The following is a 19,297-nucleotide window of genomic DNA, read 5'->3' as shown; positions in this document are numbered from 1 at the left end:
GTAGAAAGTGGAAACAGAAATATCAGAACTAGAAGTAGAAACATAGACCCACTTCGAATTCTTCCATTTGTATTACCTACTATTTACTATACAATACTCAATGCACTTGGTTATATTCTGCATGAAACTAAATTAGATGACAGATATGTCAAATTTATTTTCCTATTAATATTTACTACACGTCCCGTAGAAACCGAAGGGTATTTAAAAAGTAATTTTATGAAAATATTAATGTAGTACATAGTAAATTTACAATTGAATAAACTTAATAAAGTAAAGCTTACTAGCAACAGTAACAGTGTATTTAATAAAACGTTTTTAAACAAGGATAACGTAACATTTCATAATGTATATATTTTTTATTTAGGGTACTTGTATTGAATGTAAAAATGTCTACAATAAAAACTAGATATTTAGTTATTGGTGGCGGCATAGCTGGCGTTACTTGTGTTGAGACATTAGCAATTTTACATCCCGAAGAAAAACTTGTAATAATTACTGCATCTTCACTTGTTAAAAATGTAAGCAATGTAAGTTTTTATGCTAAAACTGTGGTAAAGTTTGATGTTAAAGATACCGAAGCAAGTTCATTGTTAAAGATACATCCAAATTTGAAAATAGTTTATGATTCAGTGAAATACCTGGATACAAAAAATAAAATAGCTGTTACTGACGACAATGTTTCAATCCAATATGATGTGGTATGCATTTGTACCGGTGGAATACCAAGATTAATATCAGACTCAAATAAATTCAACAGGATACTTGGTATTAGAGATACAGACTCGGTTAAAGATTTTCAGGAAAAACTTAAAGATGGCCGTCGCATGGTCATTGTAGGTAATGGTGGTATTGCATCAGAAATTGTTCATGCTACCCAAGGCATTCAGAAGGTATGGGTGATCAGAGATGACTATATATCAGCCACATTTGTTGATCCTGGAGCGGCCGAATTCTTTCAAGATACATTCCGAAATAAATCTGAAGAAAATAAAGATACCACTATTTTAAGAAGGCACATATTTTCTGAAGATGATACAGTAGTATCTATTAATAAGAATTTGAAGTCTGCAGCTTTAGGTCCTGATTGGTATAGAAAACTTGAAAATGTTAAGAATGCAAGTGGTGAACAAGAACTTGAAATAATTTATAAAGTTGAAGTTGAATCAGTGGAAGAAGTTAATGAACAAGAATTTGCTTTAAATATAAAGTTGACTAATGGAAGAACCATACAGTGTGATTTTGTTATATCTGCCACTGGAGTTGAACCTGCTGTAAATTTTTCTTGTGATGAATCATTAAAAAGAGGTTTTGATGGTGGTTTGGCTGTAGATGAATTTCAAGAAACTTCAATAAAAGATGTTTTTGCTGCTGGCGATGTAGCAAGTGCAACTTGGCAACATGCTCCTCACTGGTTTCAGTTAAGACTATGGACCCAAGCTCGTCAAATGGCTGGAATGGCAGCTAAAGCTATGCATGCTAGAATAACAAACGAAACAGTCTTGCAAGACTTTTGCTTTGAATTATTCACACATTGCACAACTCTTTTTGGATATAGAGTTGTATTATTAGGTAAATACAATGGTCAAGGTCTAGGGAATGATTATGAAATACTATTAAGAACAACTCCTCGTCATGAATACATAAAATTTGTGTTGCAAAATGGAAGGTTGCAAGGTGCCATATTAATCGGTGAAACTGATCTAGAAGAAATGTGTGAAAATTTAATACTTGATCAAATAGATCTTACACCTTTTGGTGATGATATATTAAATCCAGACATAGACATTGATGATTATTTTGATTAAGTCAAAATAAAACTATAAATTATTGAACAAATGTACCAAAGTATAAGTTGTTACTGAAATAATAAATTATTGCAATTATAATGTTATTAACATATTAATTTTTATTTAAATTATATCATTTTACATGTTAGACATTAAACTGTTCTACTTGTTAATTATATAGTACCAATCTACTAATTTGTCTTTTATATTACTATATTTGTCATAAATATTTCTTCTAACTTAAAATTCAGGTCACTTATAAAATAAAAAAAAAAAGATATTGGCTGAGTGTCATTCATAAAATAATATTTTGTGTATCAATACGTAGTTACTTCCTGATGTACATATAAAGAAATTTTTACTTGAATCATTAAGCTATTATTTTTTCATTGTTATTTAAAATATTAATTGTAGAAAAAAAAATAGTAAATTAATGTATTTTTGAATCCATTATTTATTTTATACATTTTATACGTAAAATACCTACAAAATATAAATAATAACGACAAATTCGTTAAATAAAATTTAGGCATTGCCAGTTATTCGATATTAGATGCTGTAAATGGCAACATTTTCATGTGTCACTGTCACTAATTATTATACTTACCTTATCCGTACTCATAGTACACTTTATGCTACTGTCGACTGTTAATTTGATAATTATTCGTATTGTTAAACTTATAGTAAAAATAGAAGATACTCGTAATTTTTTAATTTATCCGCTAAAGTTGAAATTATAATAGTGACGTGGATTAATATTGTTAATACTTTAATTAGTTTGAAGTTTGTAGGTGTCTAATGTAATTTGTCATTGTTTTCTCCATTGTGTATTCATTGTATATCTATTGCTGAAGTTATCAAAAATGCCTATCCTATTTAGTGTTGTTGCCCGCGGTACTATTGTTTTAGCCAAATATGCGACATGTGCCGGTAACTTTACAGAAGTAACAGAACAAATTTTATCGAAAATACCACCTCACGATGACAAACTTACATATTCCCATGGAAATTATCTATTCCATTACATCGCAGAAAATAAATTGGTGTATTTTTGCATTACTGATGACGTAAGTTTAATGATAAAAATCCTATTGAATTCGAAATAATCATGTGTATTCATATTCACATTTTTTCTTATTTAATTCTAGAAATTTCAACGTTCGAGAGCATTCCTCTTTTTAAATGAAATTAAAAGAAGGTTTACATCATTATTTGGTGACACTGCCCAAACTGCTATACCATATGCCATGAACAGTGAATTTGCAAGAGTTCTGGCCACTGAAATGAAGCACTATAGTGAGTCAAAAGATCTAGAAACTATCTCCAGGGTCCATGGAGAGTTGGATGAACTTAAAAATATCATGGTCAAAAACATTGGTAAGTAGCTCTATCAGTTATAATGTCTATCCTTCTTTAATATTCACCTTTATTTGTGGATTTTTTATGTTGTTAGGCCACACAGACAAAGTATAAAATAAATGCAAGATTTTATTCTACAAAACTGTTGTCAGTGGATGGGAGTAGATCACACCTATACACTTGTATGTTTAGTGGGGTGCAAAAAAACAATAATATTGTGAATATATGTATATGCCATAGAATTTCCTTTATAAATTTAATGTATAGTAGTAATTAATATATACAGATTTTAGTGCATCTACATAAGTCAATGATGCTGCTGATGCAGGTCACTATTAAGTGGTAAAAAAATATATTGCCCTCAATTCAACTTTCTGACCTATTGAGGAAGAAAACAGTATTTACATTTAATGTTTAATTTCTTATTGATAAGAGGAACTATAGTAAACAAGTCATTATCACTTTCGTTATCCCTCTCAGTGCACAATATGTTGTATATAAATATTTTGAAATGTAATAATCTCATCTATAAAATTTATTGTTTTTCGTTTTTTTTTTTTGTGATGTCATGTAATTATTGGTACTATGTCTATCTTAGTTGATTGAAATCTTAAATTAAACCTTAATATTATTATGATAAAAAGTCAAATAACTTGGCAGTACATTAAACAAAGCTCAATTTGTCTATCACAATAATATATTAAAAATATTAGTAAATAATAATATTAAAAATATTAGTAAATAATAATATTAAAAATATTAGTAAATAATAATATTAAAAATATTAGTAAATAATAATATTAAAAACAATCTATGTATAAGGTCCTTATATACAAATTATACCAATATATTATACCTTACATTTCATGTAAGGAAATTAAAATCACTATTATGGATAAATCGATTCTATATGTTATCAAGTACACAATTATGTTGTGAAAAGTTGAGCCGCCATGTACTGTAAACCTTGAATTCAAGGCTGACTCAACTAATTTAAAATACATTTGAATAGAAATTTGAAAAAAGTATTTTAATGGTATCAACCAATTAGTTTTTTTATTAATGTAGATGTTAAATACTTGGAATAATTATTTGTATATTGTATATATATATTAATATGACTACAAATAGATATAATCAATTTACTGCAAAAGTATATTCACAAATGTGGATTAATTTATATCATAGCCCTTTTTTGAATGTAATGCTGTACATACAAGTTTTTTCAATACCAAGCTGACCTAGTAACCTAGATAAAAAGAAATTTACAGGCTTATAATGAACTTTAATTTTAAACTGATTCTACCTAATTGATTGAGCTGAATTTTTCCACATGCTATCAATGCTGGTGATATTACAATATAGTTATTTTTTTATGGTTATGTTAGCCAATGCAAATACTTTTTTATCTTATCAAATTAATTTCTAATATGTAAATAAGTAACATTAAATTTACTCATAATTTTTAGTGTTATGTGTGTTAAAATATTAAATGTCTGTGTTATTACAGATAATATGGCAATGCGTGGAGAAAAATTGGAGCTGCTTGTAAATAAGGCAGATAATCTAGCCACAAGTGTAAGTACTCATGACTTTGTTTACAATTGATACAATTGATGATGTCAACTTGATCAATTTCAGCCTGTGTAGTTATTCCTAAAGGATAGTATCTATGTAGAAAATATTTTAGCACAAATGTCTAGAAAACTCTATCCTTTTACTCTGATGATTCAATGGGGTGGCCAAAATTTCTTGACGAAAAAACTTAATCTTATTTTTGCTGCCACAAATAGGGGTTTATCCAGGACCCGTGCCCATTACACCAATGAAGCAAGAACTAGATTGACGTTTGAAGATAGATTTAGATAAATTGATTTATGATTCTTTATTATTGGTATTTGAAATTATGCATCATTAATATGTAATTGTTCTGTTAATGCATTCAATGTCATTAAATTAACTGAATTAGAGCCTTTTATGCTATTATAAAAATGCGGAAATTCAATGCCAAATGGAATTAATGTTGTTACTGTCTTTTTAGAATAGAACATTTTCTCTAATTTGTATGACTTGATTATATTAGTTTTACTGATTTCATTTTAACGTTTTTATACCCTCATTGTTTTTTATTTGAATAAGAAAACGAAGAAGTATTAAAGCAGACTTTTACAGTACAAGAGATTTAGACCGGCTATTTTTAAGAAGAAGCCATAGTGGAGATTTGTTTATGGAATTGGTTGTATACTTGCTAATTTTTATTTCTTGAGGCGATTGTTTGTCGATGTTTCTTAAGTAGTTAATTTTTTTCTATTCACTCACCAAATATTTTACCGATGTAATATTAATGTTAATATTGTAATAAAATCAGGTTTTTAATTTTTTTTAATAATGTGTACTTATAGTGACATTTAAAGTTAATACGACAAACAGGTAAATCGAGTTATTTAATATATGTGTAAATTTAAATAAATTTATCTTTTTCAGTCCGTTTCGTACCGCACTTCTGCAAGGACTCTACAACGTTCGCTGTTTTGGAAAAATATAAAAATGTACGTCATTCTGACTCTAATAGCTGCATTAGCAATTTATCTGATCGGGGCGATGGCATGTGGCGGCCTCGCTTGGCGATCCTGTGTCGGCTAAACTGATATTATTCCTATATCATATTTCATAATATACAACATAATATTATTATATCAGATAATAAATTCAGTTAATTAGTAATTATACCTATCCAAATATTTATCTTATTATTGAGACAAAATATTAAAAATAAATAGTTTAAAATCTGTTGTAGACGTAGCAGTCGTTAGTATTATTTGATTAATAGCACGAAAATAAGCAAAAAATATATGTCGTCTCGCTTTCACTTTCACCCAGTTCGAATAGAATAATCGTTATAAAAATACTAAATATAATCACTTCTATTTACAAATATCTTAAAATATAAATGTTAAGCCCCAGTCACATTCCAATCACAAACCCGATTATTTAATATTTTACTTTTTTTTAATTAGCAACACTTAATTAAATAGAACCTTAGTGTGATGCCAAGACGTGAAGCTAGAAAGTTACCCGTCCCGGCGTCATACGAGTACACTAAGGTTCTATATACAAAGTTTAGATAGAAGAACAAACATAAAAAGAATAAATCTCATTTTTTCTGACTAGGAAAGTTGAAATTCTCGGCTTTTCTGTACTTTTATATACACGTAGTATACACATTAACTTTCCCCTTGAATTACTATGTTTATTGATGATAACCGCAATAAAATTAGTTATGTAGTTAAAAAAATCTTAGCGTAGAGATGGCGGGAAGTGATTTTAGTTTTATAATATGTAGAGATATAGTCGCAGTTCTGATTTTCTCATGTTCACAATCTTGACTATTTGACATAAAATATTTATACGTACTTCTCATATTATATGGAATATAAAATATAACAGTTATTTGATTTTTCAAATCAGTTCACGGATGATGTGTAACAGAATTGGCGTTATTATTTTTATTAGGTATGTCCTGTTGCATTGAAGTCTGTTAACTATAAATGTTAAAAGAAGAAGCGAAAGCATAACATCTTTTGTAAAACATCTATTGAAAGTTTTGAATAATTTTAACTACATAACACTATTCGAACACTTATTATTCTAGATAATTTAATGAACATGAGCATATAGTTTAATCCACATCGGATCCAAACCTCAAGTGGAGAGGTGACTTTTGCCCAGTTGTGGGTTAATTATTTAACATTGTTACATTCTACCGAAATTTAAATGTAAACAACATAAATATAAAACAGTGTTTATAAATGAAAAAGAGATGCAGAACATAGCAATATCTAGTTGTTTCTAATGCAATTATTCTAATTTTACAGCTGATGATTAAATTAAAAGTTTAACACATATATAAAAAAAAATGTTTAATTTGTAACTTTAAAGTATATCTTATAGTTAGTATATACCTATTGTAAAAATTACTTTAAAACCAAGTATGTTTTTCCCCATAAAGTAACCAAAATAATGAATGCAATTGTTAACTGAATTTCAAATATATACTTAAATGTCATAAAATTGGATTTATTATAGGGATTTATTTATAGGTTTTTTTTTTATTTCGTCTAATTATAATTTTTACTTAAATTTTTTGTTCATTGTTAGTCCACATACCTAATTTGTTTGTAGTATTATTGTATATTATGGAAATTAATTCAAGTATAATGTTCTAGCGTGAATGTTCTGCAATTGTGGAATATACTTTTTAAACACCATACTCAAAATCCAGACTAAAAATGACTTTGTTTTCAATAAATGATATTCTTAAATTATCTTCCATAATATTAATAACAATTATTAAAGAAAATGTATGTATTTTGTAATTATCATTGAATTGTTTTATGTATTATAAAGACTTTTAAAGTATTGTGATATCTTTATATTGTAAGTATAATACGAATTTGTTTAATAACCATGTGGAACCATGTTATAAATTTGTAGATTATTATAAACGCGTTTCATTTCTCCTTTACGAACAATCCAAATAACCGCCTCCAGAATTAGTCGAATAAAAAAGTTGATAATAAAGTTAGGAGCTATATTCATCGGAGTGAAGGAAATAATACCGATTCACAAGTTCCTCGCTACCCTCACAAATGTGAGGTCGTTCCAAATTCGGGAGCGGCAGATTGATCCCGCGCCATCGAGGGTGGGTCCCCCTCCATACCTCGCCGCGTAGTCCCGCTTCGCGGCAATCGCGCGCTATCCTTTGCCGCGGGAGGGCACCTCAGTCGCGCCGCGCTCTACCACGTGGTAGTACAGGTCTACGATATCGGTGTGTGAGTGAGTTCCGTGTTTTTAATTCGACGCACGGAGCGATGCGTGTTCAGAATAGGAATCCGCCGGCGTGTATGTAAACGCGGGTATTATTGTTCGGTCTTGGGATCGTATTCGTGAATTGTTTACGAATGTTTTATTAATTAAATGAATAAGTATAATTAGAAATTAATTATTCAAATTTGTAGGAATTTAATAAAAAATAAAACTAGTTATGTTTGAATTAAAAATGATCGGTTAAAATATACAGGGCCGGCCATCAATTGGAATTAACATATAGAATGATTAAAATAATAACATAATAAAAAAAAAAGAATACTCAGGATGGATTCACCATAACATCGAGTAAGATAGATTTAAATGCTATAAATATTTATTAGAGGTAGCGTTTAACGGAGCCGTTGTGATTTATGGCATTGCATATTATTTTGCCAGTGGCGAATGAGCTTCGAGTGCTCATTTATGCAAAAAAAAAACTCGTAAACTCACAAACATGACTTTTTTTTATTAGTATTAAATTTCAACTTAAATATTTTATTAGAGTAAAATTTGACTGCAGGCATGTGCGTGTTCTATGGCCTGATAGCTATTAGAGCGACAGGAAGCGGTGTCGATTTTAGGGAATGGTACACTAGGAATGGTTCTCGGGTCATTGTTCTTTTTTACTCAGAACTGTTCTTTCCGTATCACGAAGATTAATTGTTATTGTCTTACATTAATTGTTGAGGCACATGTTTAGGTTTCTTTTCGTTTTGAAAAGACGATCTATTTGTATAGTGAGATATTTTTTGTATAACAAAGATTATATATAAATCCTTGAGATATTCCTTAAAGTATAAATAAAACGAACCTATTCCGAAACGATTTTAGACAAAGCTTTGAAGATGGGTTAGTCGTAACTGCTTAACAAAGACTGGTCACGCCGAAAATGGATTACAAAGAAGTGAGGAAATGGGACTTTGTAATTATCGAATAGTGTATCGAATGGAGGTAAAATAAAGAGTGACAGAAAGATGGACGACAGCTCACCAGATCTATCGTTGAAACTGCGACGAGGATCCAGCGATTCGAGGGAGTCGTTTTATATGGACTTCGCTCAAGGAATCGACTCTGACATAGAAGAGGTGACGACGATTGAACGGATAATACCTGAGCATCCGGGTGGGAGGACGGAGGGAGATGCGGATACGCTCGCAACGCCTTCCGGACTGGATGACAAGGATCTATCACAATGGTAAGATTATTTTAAAGTTTTAAATCATATTTTAAAGCGATATGATTTGTAAAATTAAAACAATTATAGGTTTTTTTAATTATAAAACAAATATATGTGTTACAATATGATATAATTATCATTCAAATAATTTTTATTTAAATTTCTAAATCAGGTACCTCTAACACTAGAAACTGGAGTTTGACATAGTTTTCACACAGTTACAAATTTCCGTCCCTTTTCACGAAATCACGCTCATAGATTGTAGGAAACCGAGAGAAAAGATGTCACTTATCAATTCGTTAGGTATAGTTTAAAAAAAAATGTAATACTTAAAATTACAAATAAGTAATTACTTAATAGAAAAAAAACCACGTAATTTAACGTGTGCTTGAAAGTTTACTTTGTCACTATAATTTTTAATGTTTATCGTCATTTAAAACTTACAATAGTCACTCTCTCTCTGTGTAATTTATGTGCACTGTCTAATAAATATTTCCAAATGCAGTGAGCATTTGGAAATATATATATATATATAGTTATACTTGTTGATTACAATTTTATGTGATTTAAATCGTGGAGCTTTTATGATTGGCGCTAGGTTGATCAACGATCGCACGCGATTCGTCAATCTCTTGAGCTTCGTCAGTCTCCGCTTGTCGCTCGCTAATTAATGTTGTCTCTTATGTCTATAGGTATCTTTGGTTATCTTAGGTTTAGGTACTTTGGCTAAACGAATGTTTTCACTCAACATTTTCCGTTAACTTTTATTTGGCTATTATTATCATCGTTGTACACGCTTTCTTTGTGATTTAAGCACAGATCCTGAAGAGACTGACGTCAATTACAACGGTCGTGTAGTATTAGCCGTTTATCTATCAATCTTTTGTGGTTAAACCAACCCTGGTCTGAAGCTATAGTTTGATAATGTAGCATAGATTGATTGACTAATGATCACCATATACTATCTGTTATTTATTAAAAAAGTTAAACCAAAAAAGGCATAACTGTTTCAGCCATAGCAATAATTTTTTTTAAGTATTAATAATAAGTCGTTCCTTTATATCTTGAATAGCCAACTTCGTATTTAACCTTTGACTAAAAATACTTTAATAGATACCTATTATATCCTGTTATACAACATATCAACTTATTATATTTACATGTAGAATTTGATTATATTATTTAATTTACATTAAAAACATGTTATCTTTAAAGGTATACGTTATTACCGTAAGTAAGTTTGATGTCCATAGAATTCATGAATATTAAATACATATTTGTGCTAATTCCCAAAGCAGGCAAGTTCACAAATTGACTCTGCTATTACTTTAGTCCAATTAATATGTCGATTTGGAAATAATTCCGCAAACTTAAGATTAATGATATACGAAATAGGGTTAGTTCGGTCCCTTGTCGCAAAGCGGTTAACTCCAATTTGACGTATAAGGCACCACTAGCACGTGGAGTGTAAAATCTTGTTCCATATAAATAGAGCGGCGACTCAGGACATATGTATGCCAGCGGCACCCGTTTGACGGGTCGTGTTGATCTGGGCTTTCTCTCGGGTCAGATAAACCACCAACGGTCACTATACGGGTCGCTTAAGTTAATAATATACTTTGAAAGGCATGGGATTAAATTCAAAGATAGATGTATACCTAGAAGAGATAATGATAACAATGAAATACGGCTTGAATATACATATTGACATTGACTGAAATATATTGATATTTAAAAAAATACTTTGGAGGTAGTATACGTTGATGTTCATGCAGGATATATTTAAATGTATATCATTAATACATGTGTGAGATTGAAAAGAACTCACCTTGCGAGTTATTTTTGGTAAAATCTAACTTTTACACAGCACTACTTTTTCATCTGGTAGAACTTGAAACAGAATGTAATATCTTTATTTATAAAATAAAGTTGGAATTAAGATAGCAGGCAAGTGAATGGGTTACCTAATGGTAAATGGGCAGCGCCTTTAGACACTGGCACTACAAGAAATGTAAAACATTTCTGACACCATAAATGTTCTACGAACCTCGAGATCTTTTGTGCCAGTAATGACTGCTTCATTCGCCATTTAAACTGGCATACAGCAATAAAAACTAAAATTGGTAACTGATGAATGGGTGGTCCCTTCCTAGATCTGCTCAAAGCCCCCGACTAAACTAGTTATGATATAATAAATTTAACTTCGTACTTCGTTCTGTATGTAAAATTATCTCATACAGGACGATGTGCAGCTTAACCCAGATTTCTACCATTTATATTTTTCTCCAACACGAATATTACGTTGGACTATTTAAAATTTATACTTGGGATATAATTAGATGTTCTACTCGTAACCTACGTTGGAATTTCGAAATTTATGGGTATGTGAATTTCGTAATTTATAAAATATATAAATCTTCACAAAATGTAGATTTAATAATTAATTTTAAAAGTTAATTATTTTATTTATAAAGAATTAGCTATTACTCGGCAGGTATTGCAATTACTATTAAATATATTTATTTTTAAGCACTGCTAGTGTAGTTGGTTTGTTCTATACCAGAAACTTTCATGCAAGTGACTAAATCATTAGTCTAAAATCTATCAGATAACCGATCCATGAAACATGGAATATTAACAAAAACAAGCATTAATCTTATAAAATCGTTTGTCCTGTAACAAAACAACTGATTGAGTCTTAAATTTGGAACATAGGTTTGTTTAATAACGTTCCGTTAAAAAAAAACATTTTTGAATTTTAAGCTGTATGAGGGGTTACTTTTTATGAAAGTATGTAATAAAACTAAAATAAAGATGCAATAAAATAAATAAATATATATGTTATATTATATATAATCATTATGGGCAGCTATTTATTAGTCTGGTGTTAGGCACAAAAAAGTAGCCGTTGTCCTTGAAGTTCAAGTTTGCTCCATATCATATTTTATCAAATTCGGTTTACTGGTTTGGCAGTGAAAGAGCAACAGACAGACAGAAAGAGTTACTTTCGCATTTATGATAACATTAAAGACTATATCTACTCTATGACTAACGTTATATAAGTAGCTCACTCAATCTTTAAGAAACATATGTATGAAAAGAGACCGAATCACATCTGAAACAAATGATTCATTCGACCGGAAAGAGATAAAATATGAGTTGAATGAAAATCACATGAGTATAACGCACGTTAATAATTAAACACGCATTATATAAAGCTTTCAAGGATTAAAACGACGTATGATTAAAATCGTATTACGGATAATTGCGGCCTCAGCTACGAAAAAAAATGTTTTACTTTATTTATTTCTCGTAACATTTATGTCAATGATCCTTATACATTTTTTATACTTTTATTTGCATAATTAGGGCAAATTATGAATTGATAAGATAATATCTATACCAGTGCTAGTATCATATTTAAAAGTTTTTAAAAACAGCAAGAAGCGCCGTCTCAATACTTGGTTTATTAATATGGAGCGTAATATAACTCAAGTTTTTTAGAATTAAAAAGCGTGAATAAGATTTACGGGTTGAAATTTAATGTCCTTTTAACGACAGAACCATTCAGCTGAATAATTCTGTCATTATATAGGAATGATACGAAACGGTTTTTATTGCGGTTCATTTTATTTTTGTTCACGCGTTCCGAGATATTCCTTGGAGATTTTATAATATGTTTGAAATAGGTATTTTATTATTGGAAATGGGTATGTGAACAGATTACGCTGTATTTCTTTCATAATAGCTTTGTTATTTATATTATGATCAAGATGGCTCAGTGGACATTCGTGAATGTTAACTAAATATAGTAGGTCCAAATTCGGAAGCACTTTTCATGTTGCTTAATTGGTGTTTACAATTAGCCCTGTATTTGACGTTAAAAGGAAACGTCGTGAGATAAATTTAATTACGATGTATTTAATTAGACGAACGTAAGGTATTTTTTTCTCAATCAGTTATATATCGACAGTAATAAAAATAGGTAATAAATAAATTATATTATGTAAATTTTGAATAATACATATCACTGTCTCGCACATAATGCCATTTGTTCCGAAGTCGTGTGAACAGATTAAGTCCTAGTTCCATGAAGCTGATTAGTATTCCTCTTTCAATTTTGTAGTTGAGCCGCGCACGTATTCTTCGGAAATCTCGCTATTTGTTTACCGTCAAGCTTAATGCCGCGTCGCACCTGATCAGACATGATGTGATTAGACGTATAATGTGTGGAGAATAATAATGTATCACTATTATCTGATACCGGAAGGTTCGCTTCCGTACATTTTTCCGATAGAAAAAGTCAATCACCGGCCAGTAATCTACGAATATCTTTTTAAAAACGCTGTGTTGACAAACCAACGAACTTAATTTTGCATCTGAACTATTGATATAATATTTAGTAAGAAAGGAATAATAATTTAGTTTAGCTGAATCTGATAAGTTCATCTGTTTTAATATTCAGTTGCGAGATTTGAACCACACATACTGAAATAGAAGATATCGGATTCAAATCCGAGCAGGCAACAAACATTTATATTTCATATCGTGCTTGTTGAAGAATAATATCTCGACAGAATCTGTATTTATCGGATTTAACTTCAGTTGTTTGTCATAAGACGGAATTATCTCCAATCCTTCTTATGATGAGAGTAGGTCTTCGCTTAGTATTGGGAAAGGAACAGTATTTGACTTATTTGTATACAACAACAGCAATAAATGATTTAGCTAGAGTTCTTTAAGACACTTATTGCATAGATTTAGTAATAATTGAGTTGATAGTGTTGATTAATGCCGCTTTAATTGCTGTTCGTAGATATTTAACATGTCGCTACCCTAGATCTCTGATAACCATAAATTGAATGAAATAACTTATAATTTGGACTTCTTAATTGTAATTAAAACCATTTTTAATTATTTTTGGAATGTTGTGGTTTAAATAAAGAATATAATAATCCTTCATATGTTTTTTTAAATAAAATTTCTATTTTATCTGTGACAGTGTAGGTAACCAACCGAAGAGAGCTTAGATTGTACCCGAGACGTAATTTGATTTCATTTTATACATAACAGTAAAGGACTTTAAACTGTAAAATTTTAAGAATAGATTTTCGTTCCATTATTCTCTGGTATACTATTCCATTTTTATATAGATTATTACAACTACTTCGTTTCACTGAACCCGAATATAATATCAGTACAGGTCAACGAACATCAATACTAAGCGAACGTCACTGTAGAAAAACATTTTCATATTTATCACATGAATTTTCAGCGTCGCATTAATGATTTTAACTGTATTCAGAAAGCATCAAATGACGTTACGTTTAAAATATTTTTACGCAAGAACATTTTAAAATATCATTAATATGATTAATTTACCTTACATAACGTAGGACATGGATTTCGAGCTCTTTCCACCTGGCTGTAATATTGCGGATTAGTGTAAATTCATACGCGTTTTATGATTTAATTTTTACTTCGACATTTCGAACTTCGACTTTGTTTTGAGATGCTTGATTGAAATTGATTTTACGATCTCCGTTTATGATTTACTTCTCCAATCGAAATGGCAAGTAATAACTTATTAATAGTGGGCAAGTAATTATTTTTTGTATCTACTTAATAATAATAATAACAAAGTGCATATTGGTATTTAATTATAAAATATTCAGCCAGTGTTTTTCATACAATAATAAAGTTCAGGAATACGGCTTGAACTAATTGGTTTATTGGCTTTTTATTTGCAAAAAAAGAAAATAAATGCTTTCACAATACGTTGATAAGATTATTCAAATCCTTTAAGAGTATGAATTGCAGAATGTATAATTTAAATCCTTTTTAAACGTAATAATAAAAATGCAAATGCAGTGTAATAAATATATTCCAGCTTATTTTATCAGGACGGTACTATCGGGTTTAACGAGTGTTATCATTCGCTGGACGAACTGCAATCACGAATAAACATGTCCATGAAACTTAATTAGATGCGAAGCTCACCGAAATAACACCATGCCAGATATTTTAATTGCATTCATAATATGAGCACTATTTTATAAAACTGTATTAACACTAAAATAAAGAGCCGTTCACACCTGCATCGGATTAAATTTTTTTAAGAATATCGAAATATATATTTAAGTGAAATTTTAAGCATTTTTAATCCATATTTATAGAGAATTTAAATATATTTCACCAAACATTCCCCCCGCTCCTAGTTTAGTCCATAAGTACCAATGGGCCGCACCGGCCCTAATGAACAGTCTTGGGAGAAATTAGAAACCTAATCGGTAGGTAACGTCTGGCTATGACGCTGCTATAATGTTATAAAATTAATGGTTTTTTAAATAAAAATATACATACTCATCTATAATTCTATTTCTTATTATTATTCTCTTGCACAAAATGATTTGTCAAATACCGTTTGCACGTGTTAAAGAAATGATAATACAATAATGTAATCATTATTAAGTAAGATTTATTATGTTAATAGTTAGACCTCACATGTAGTATCCGCTCGACATTATGACACGTGTTGATTGATGATACCATGCGAAAGATCTAAAGCTGCGTTTTCATAGAGTTCTGCAGTACTGAATTACCAGACACATGGTAAACAAAGGTTTGCAGCGGATAGAAACGGCTTTTCATTTGAAGTTTTTTTTTTTTATGAAAACCTCATTATTATTGTGGCGACAAATACGATGAAAATGCCGTACGTTCTTCACACATTTTCAATTCAAATCTTATAGAACACAGTAATTCTACCTACGCTCTTTCAAATATGTATTTAATATTATAAACGTACGTAGACTATGAATATTTTTTTTGTTATTTTAATAATTGCATCTAGACTGAAATAATTTCAATCCAAGACTAAGACTATTTTAAACCTCATTACGAATAAGTTAATATTTGTATTATAATAAATATATCTAGATAACTATATTTAAAAACATAATACGTTTTGTCCAAATATTTAATAGAACGTATTTTTCTTGCAATAATCTGATATATATTTACGTACAAGTGTTGTTAAAAATATAAACTTCAGATGGAAGAAAATACAAACAGTTCAACTTGGACCACGAGACACCACAGTGTTTTTATGTAAAATAATTTACGTACTCCGTAACCAAAACAAAGAATGACATAAAATAATAAATTTTACTTCTAAAACATCACGCTCCATAACATCTCATTGGACGGGCTTTGTTAGCTTTAGAGGGGTCACAATTAACGCATTATGCTTTGGCTACAATAACATTTTTAACAGGGAAATGGAGCTACACATTGTTTAAATCTTTCTCTCAATTGTAATAAAATTATTAACTAATATTTACAAAATTAACAACGACTGATTTAATGAAGCATAAAGTGAAAGTAAAATTATATTTGTATTCGTGAAGACTACCAAGTATATCACTGTATATCAGTGCTAGTAACAAAACGATTTAGGGTAACCTGTTGTACTTCGGACAGTAGTCGTAATCGTAATTATTCGAAAATTCCCGCGCTCAAAACAAACATTGTCTATGACATTCATAGTGTCCTTTGTCAACTTCAATGTAAAGTTAATTGCGATTCGCCGGCGCCGTTTCAGTTCAGATTTTAAAAGGTAACAAATTGTTTCTCACACGGTACGGTAAATGTACGGTTTTTGGAATTTACTCAATTCGGATTCACATAATTGATGTGCAATTATAAAGAACCTTTATATATAACCTTATAAAAAATTCTTAGATTTGTGATTGTGATTCATGCTGGTAATTAAAATTAATTTGTATTAATTCCTTTTAATAATTCTAAGCTGATAAAAATATTAAACTAATCTAGTCACAAAAGGTACCTTTAATTATCGTAAACTTTGGTTATTTCATGGCAACGTACGTTGCACTATTGCATAGTAAAATATGAGTGATTAGGAACAAATATTTATACAAATTTCAACTTTCTTACTGTTGGAGTAAAAATGTCACAAGGAATGTTAAGTAATTAAATTAATTCTTAAACTAATTTCAACATACTGCATGAAAAAAGTTATTTTCATAATAATAATATCTACTAATGCATATTTATTAATTTTTATTTACTCACTATTGTCTTCAATATCTAATCTCGAACTTATAGTTTTATCCAAAGCTGTTCTCAAATGACTTTCATAATACAAAGGGGCAAGCCAGAATTACGTTGGATTAAAATAATTTATACTAAAGTACATGATAGTTAGATGTTTTTGATAACAGCTAAAGCCGACTTAATGCATTGTCCGGAGAAAGGGGGGTCTTACCACGACCCACACGCGGGTTGAAATTATCATTAGTACGACCAATATGTAGCACAAGCAGTAAGAAAACCTGTCATTAGTAGCTGACCTGATCATAGATCGTAGAATTCACTTCTGTACTACTGACTTATTATTCTAACAAAGTGTTTTCAATTATAACTTAATAAAGATATTTTGATTCCGATGATGCGTATATATAATAATAAATGTGCATATCTCTATGTATGTTCTTGCTCTAATGTAGTTTTATGACATACCATTTATCATAATCGCTTCTCCGCCTTTTAGCTGAGATTAATGCGGACGATTTATCATGTGTATGTATTTATTTGTTTGATGGAAATAATTTACAATTATTACATGGTAATCACTCGTGCGTGTGTTCAGTGAAAGAAATCGGGACAGTAATATTGAAATGTACATATTATATATACTATAGTATTGTATTCTGATAGGTCAGCCGAGATGGCCCAGTGGTTAGAACGCGTGCATCCTAACCGATGATTTCGGGTTCGAACCCAGGCAGGTACCACTGAATTTTCATGTGCTTAATTTGTGTTTATAATTCATCTCGTGCTCGGCGGTGAAGAAAAACATCGTGAGGAAACCTGCATGTTAGACACATGTGAATTTCAACGAAATTCCGCCACATGTGTATTCTACCAACTCGCATTGGAGCAGCGTGGTGGATTGTGCTCCAAACCTCCTCAAAGGGAGAGGAGGCCTTAGCCCAGCAGAGTGAAATTTAGAGGCTGCTAATGTATGTATGTATGAAGGTCTTTAGGAAAGCCTATCAGAGAAGATACCTTTTGATCGATTATTGAACTACTAAATAGCAATACTTGGATGTTTTTTATAGTCAATTACTCCAATTCTTAATGTGTTACTTTCAATGGGCAATGGTATTCACAAGCAATTATGTGTTCTCTTTGTGAACAAAAAGTAAATATTTATAAATATGATAATGTTCTGCTTGATTTGCGCCACGGTAGGCATTCTCAAAGAAGATCATCTCCATGCGAAGAATTCATCCAGCCATCATCAAATGAACTCTCTATTCTCTTATAATTAATTTGATGGATGCAGGACTAAAGGATTTCTATGTTTTTAGAATTTTCAAATAATACTAAACATACCCGTCTTTTACTAAGAGTTTCTAGATATAAGCTGGAGAACCAGAAGCCGATGAGGCCGTTAATTTGAAATATACGCAAAATAGGTAAGCTATTTATCTTTTAAGAGAATAATAAACCTTTTATGCTCCAATACGCATCCCATTGACCTCGGTAGAGTTGAAGCACTTACAATTTCAGTTGGAGTTCGTCGGTTATTACAACTCTGCACACAACAGGTCAGAGAACATTTAGTACTGAACTACTTCTCGAGGAGTTACGGTCAGCCTGAAGGGCTTCAAGTACTGGTGTGATAAGTTTGTCCGTTGTAAATGAAAATCGTATATTTAATGAATAGCAACGATGATAAAAAATTGTATATATGTTATGTTTAATATGATAATGTTTTATAACCGGCTTTAAATAATATTTTTAGACCATTCAACCAATCAGTTGGTATTTTTAAAGTTTAATGAGACAAATGTCTTAATGATGCAAGTAAATAATTAATTGGGCGTCAACGATTCTTGTACAAATTGGATGAATTCCATAAACAAAAGGACCGAAATGAGAACGAAAATGTATACGACGAGAACCTATCTGAGAATTCCCACAAGCATTCTTCTTACACATTTATAATTATCAACATTCGTTTGTATAGCCACTTGGAAACTTCCCGCGATCCTTTAAAAGTCTATCCACT

General features: G+C 30.4%; 3 protein-coding genes across 8 annotated transcripts in view; all 3 read left to right on the top strand.

Moving 5' to 3' along the window:
* Nucleotides 1-211: 211 nt before the first annotated feature.
* Nucleotides 212-1,902, top strand: LOC113397438 (pyridine nucleotide-disulfide oxidoreductase domain-containing protein 1). Its single transcript, XM_026635774.2, has one exon. It carries the CDS (start codon nucleotides 390-392, stop codon nucleotides 1,806-1,808), a length of 1,419 nt encoding a protein of 472 aa, XP_026491559.1. The 5' UTR covers nucleotides 212-389; the 3' UTR covers nucleotides 1,809-1,902.
* Nucleotides 1,903-2,381: 479 nt separating this feature from the next.
* Vamp7 (Vesicle-associated membrane protein 7) lies at nucleotides 2,382-7,654 on the top strand. The gene is made up of 4 exons (XM_026635776.2): nucleotides 2,382-2,857; nucleotides 2,939-3,167; nucleotides 4,660-4,727; nucleotides 5,634-7,654. Exons 1-4 carry the CDS (start codon nucleotides 2,654-2,656, stop codon nucleotides 5,790-5,792), a joined length of 660 nt encoding a protein of 219 aa, XP_026491561.1. The 5' UTR covers nucleotides 2,382-2,653; the 3' UTR covers nucleotides 5,793-7,654.
* A 251-nt stretch (nucleotides 7,655-7,905) lies between these two features.
* The window catches only part of LOC113397435 (proton channel OtopLc-like), a 59,399-nt gene continuing 48,007 nt past the window's right edge, over nucleotides 7,906-19,297 (top strand). The window contains exons 1-2 of one of the 6 annotated variants that reach the window (XM_026635766.2): nucleotides 7,906-7,981; nucleotides 8,850-9,213. In XM_026635766.2, coding sequence (XP_026491551.1) covers nucleotides 8,993-9,213 — 221 coding nt within the window. In that variant the 5' untranslated portion in view covers nucleotides 7,906-7,981; nucleotides 8,850-8,992. Of the gene's footprint in view, nucleotides 8,066-8,796; nucleotides 9,214-19,297 lie in introns of those variants that run through there. The other 5 variants (XM_026635767.2, XM_026635764.2, XM_026635771.2 and 2 more) reach the window with 5 other exon arrangements.

The sequence above is a fragment of the Vanessa tameamea genome, chromosome 3, assembly GCF_037043105.1.
Source record: "Vanessa tameamea isolate UH-Manoa-2023 chromosome 3, ilVanTame1 primary haplotype, whole genome shotgun sequence".
NCBI classification, from domain to species: Eukaryota; Metazoa; Arthropoda; class Insecta; order Lepidoptera; family Nymphalidae; genus Vanessa; species Vanessa tameamea.
The sequence above is the reverse complement of the archived record's forward strand: the minus strand, read 5'-3'. Positions and strand labels throughout refer to the sequence as shown.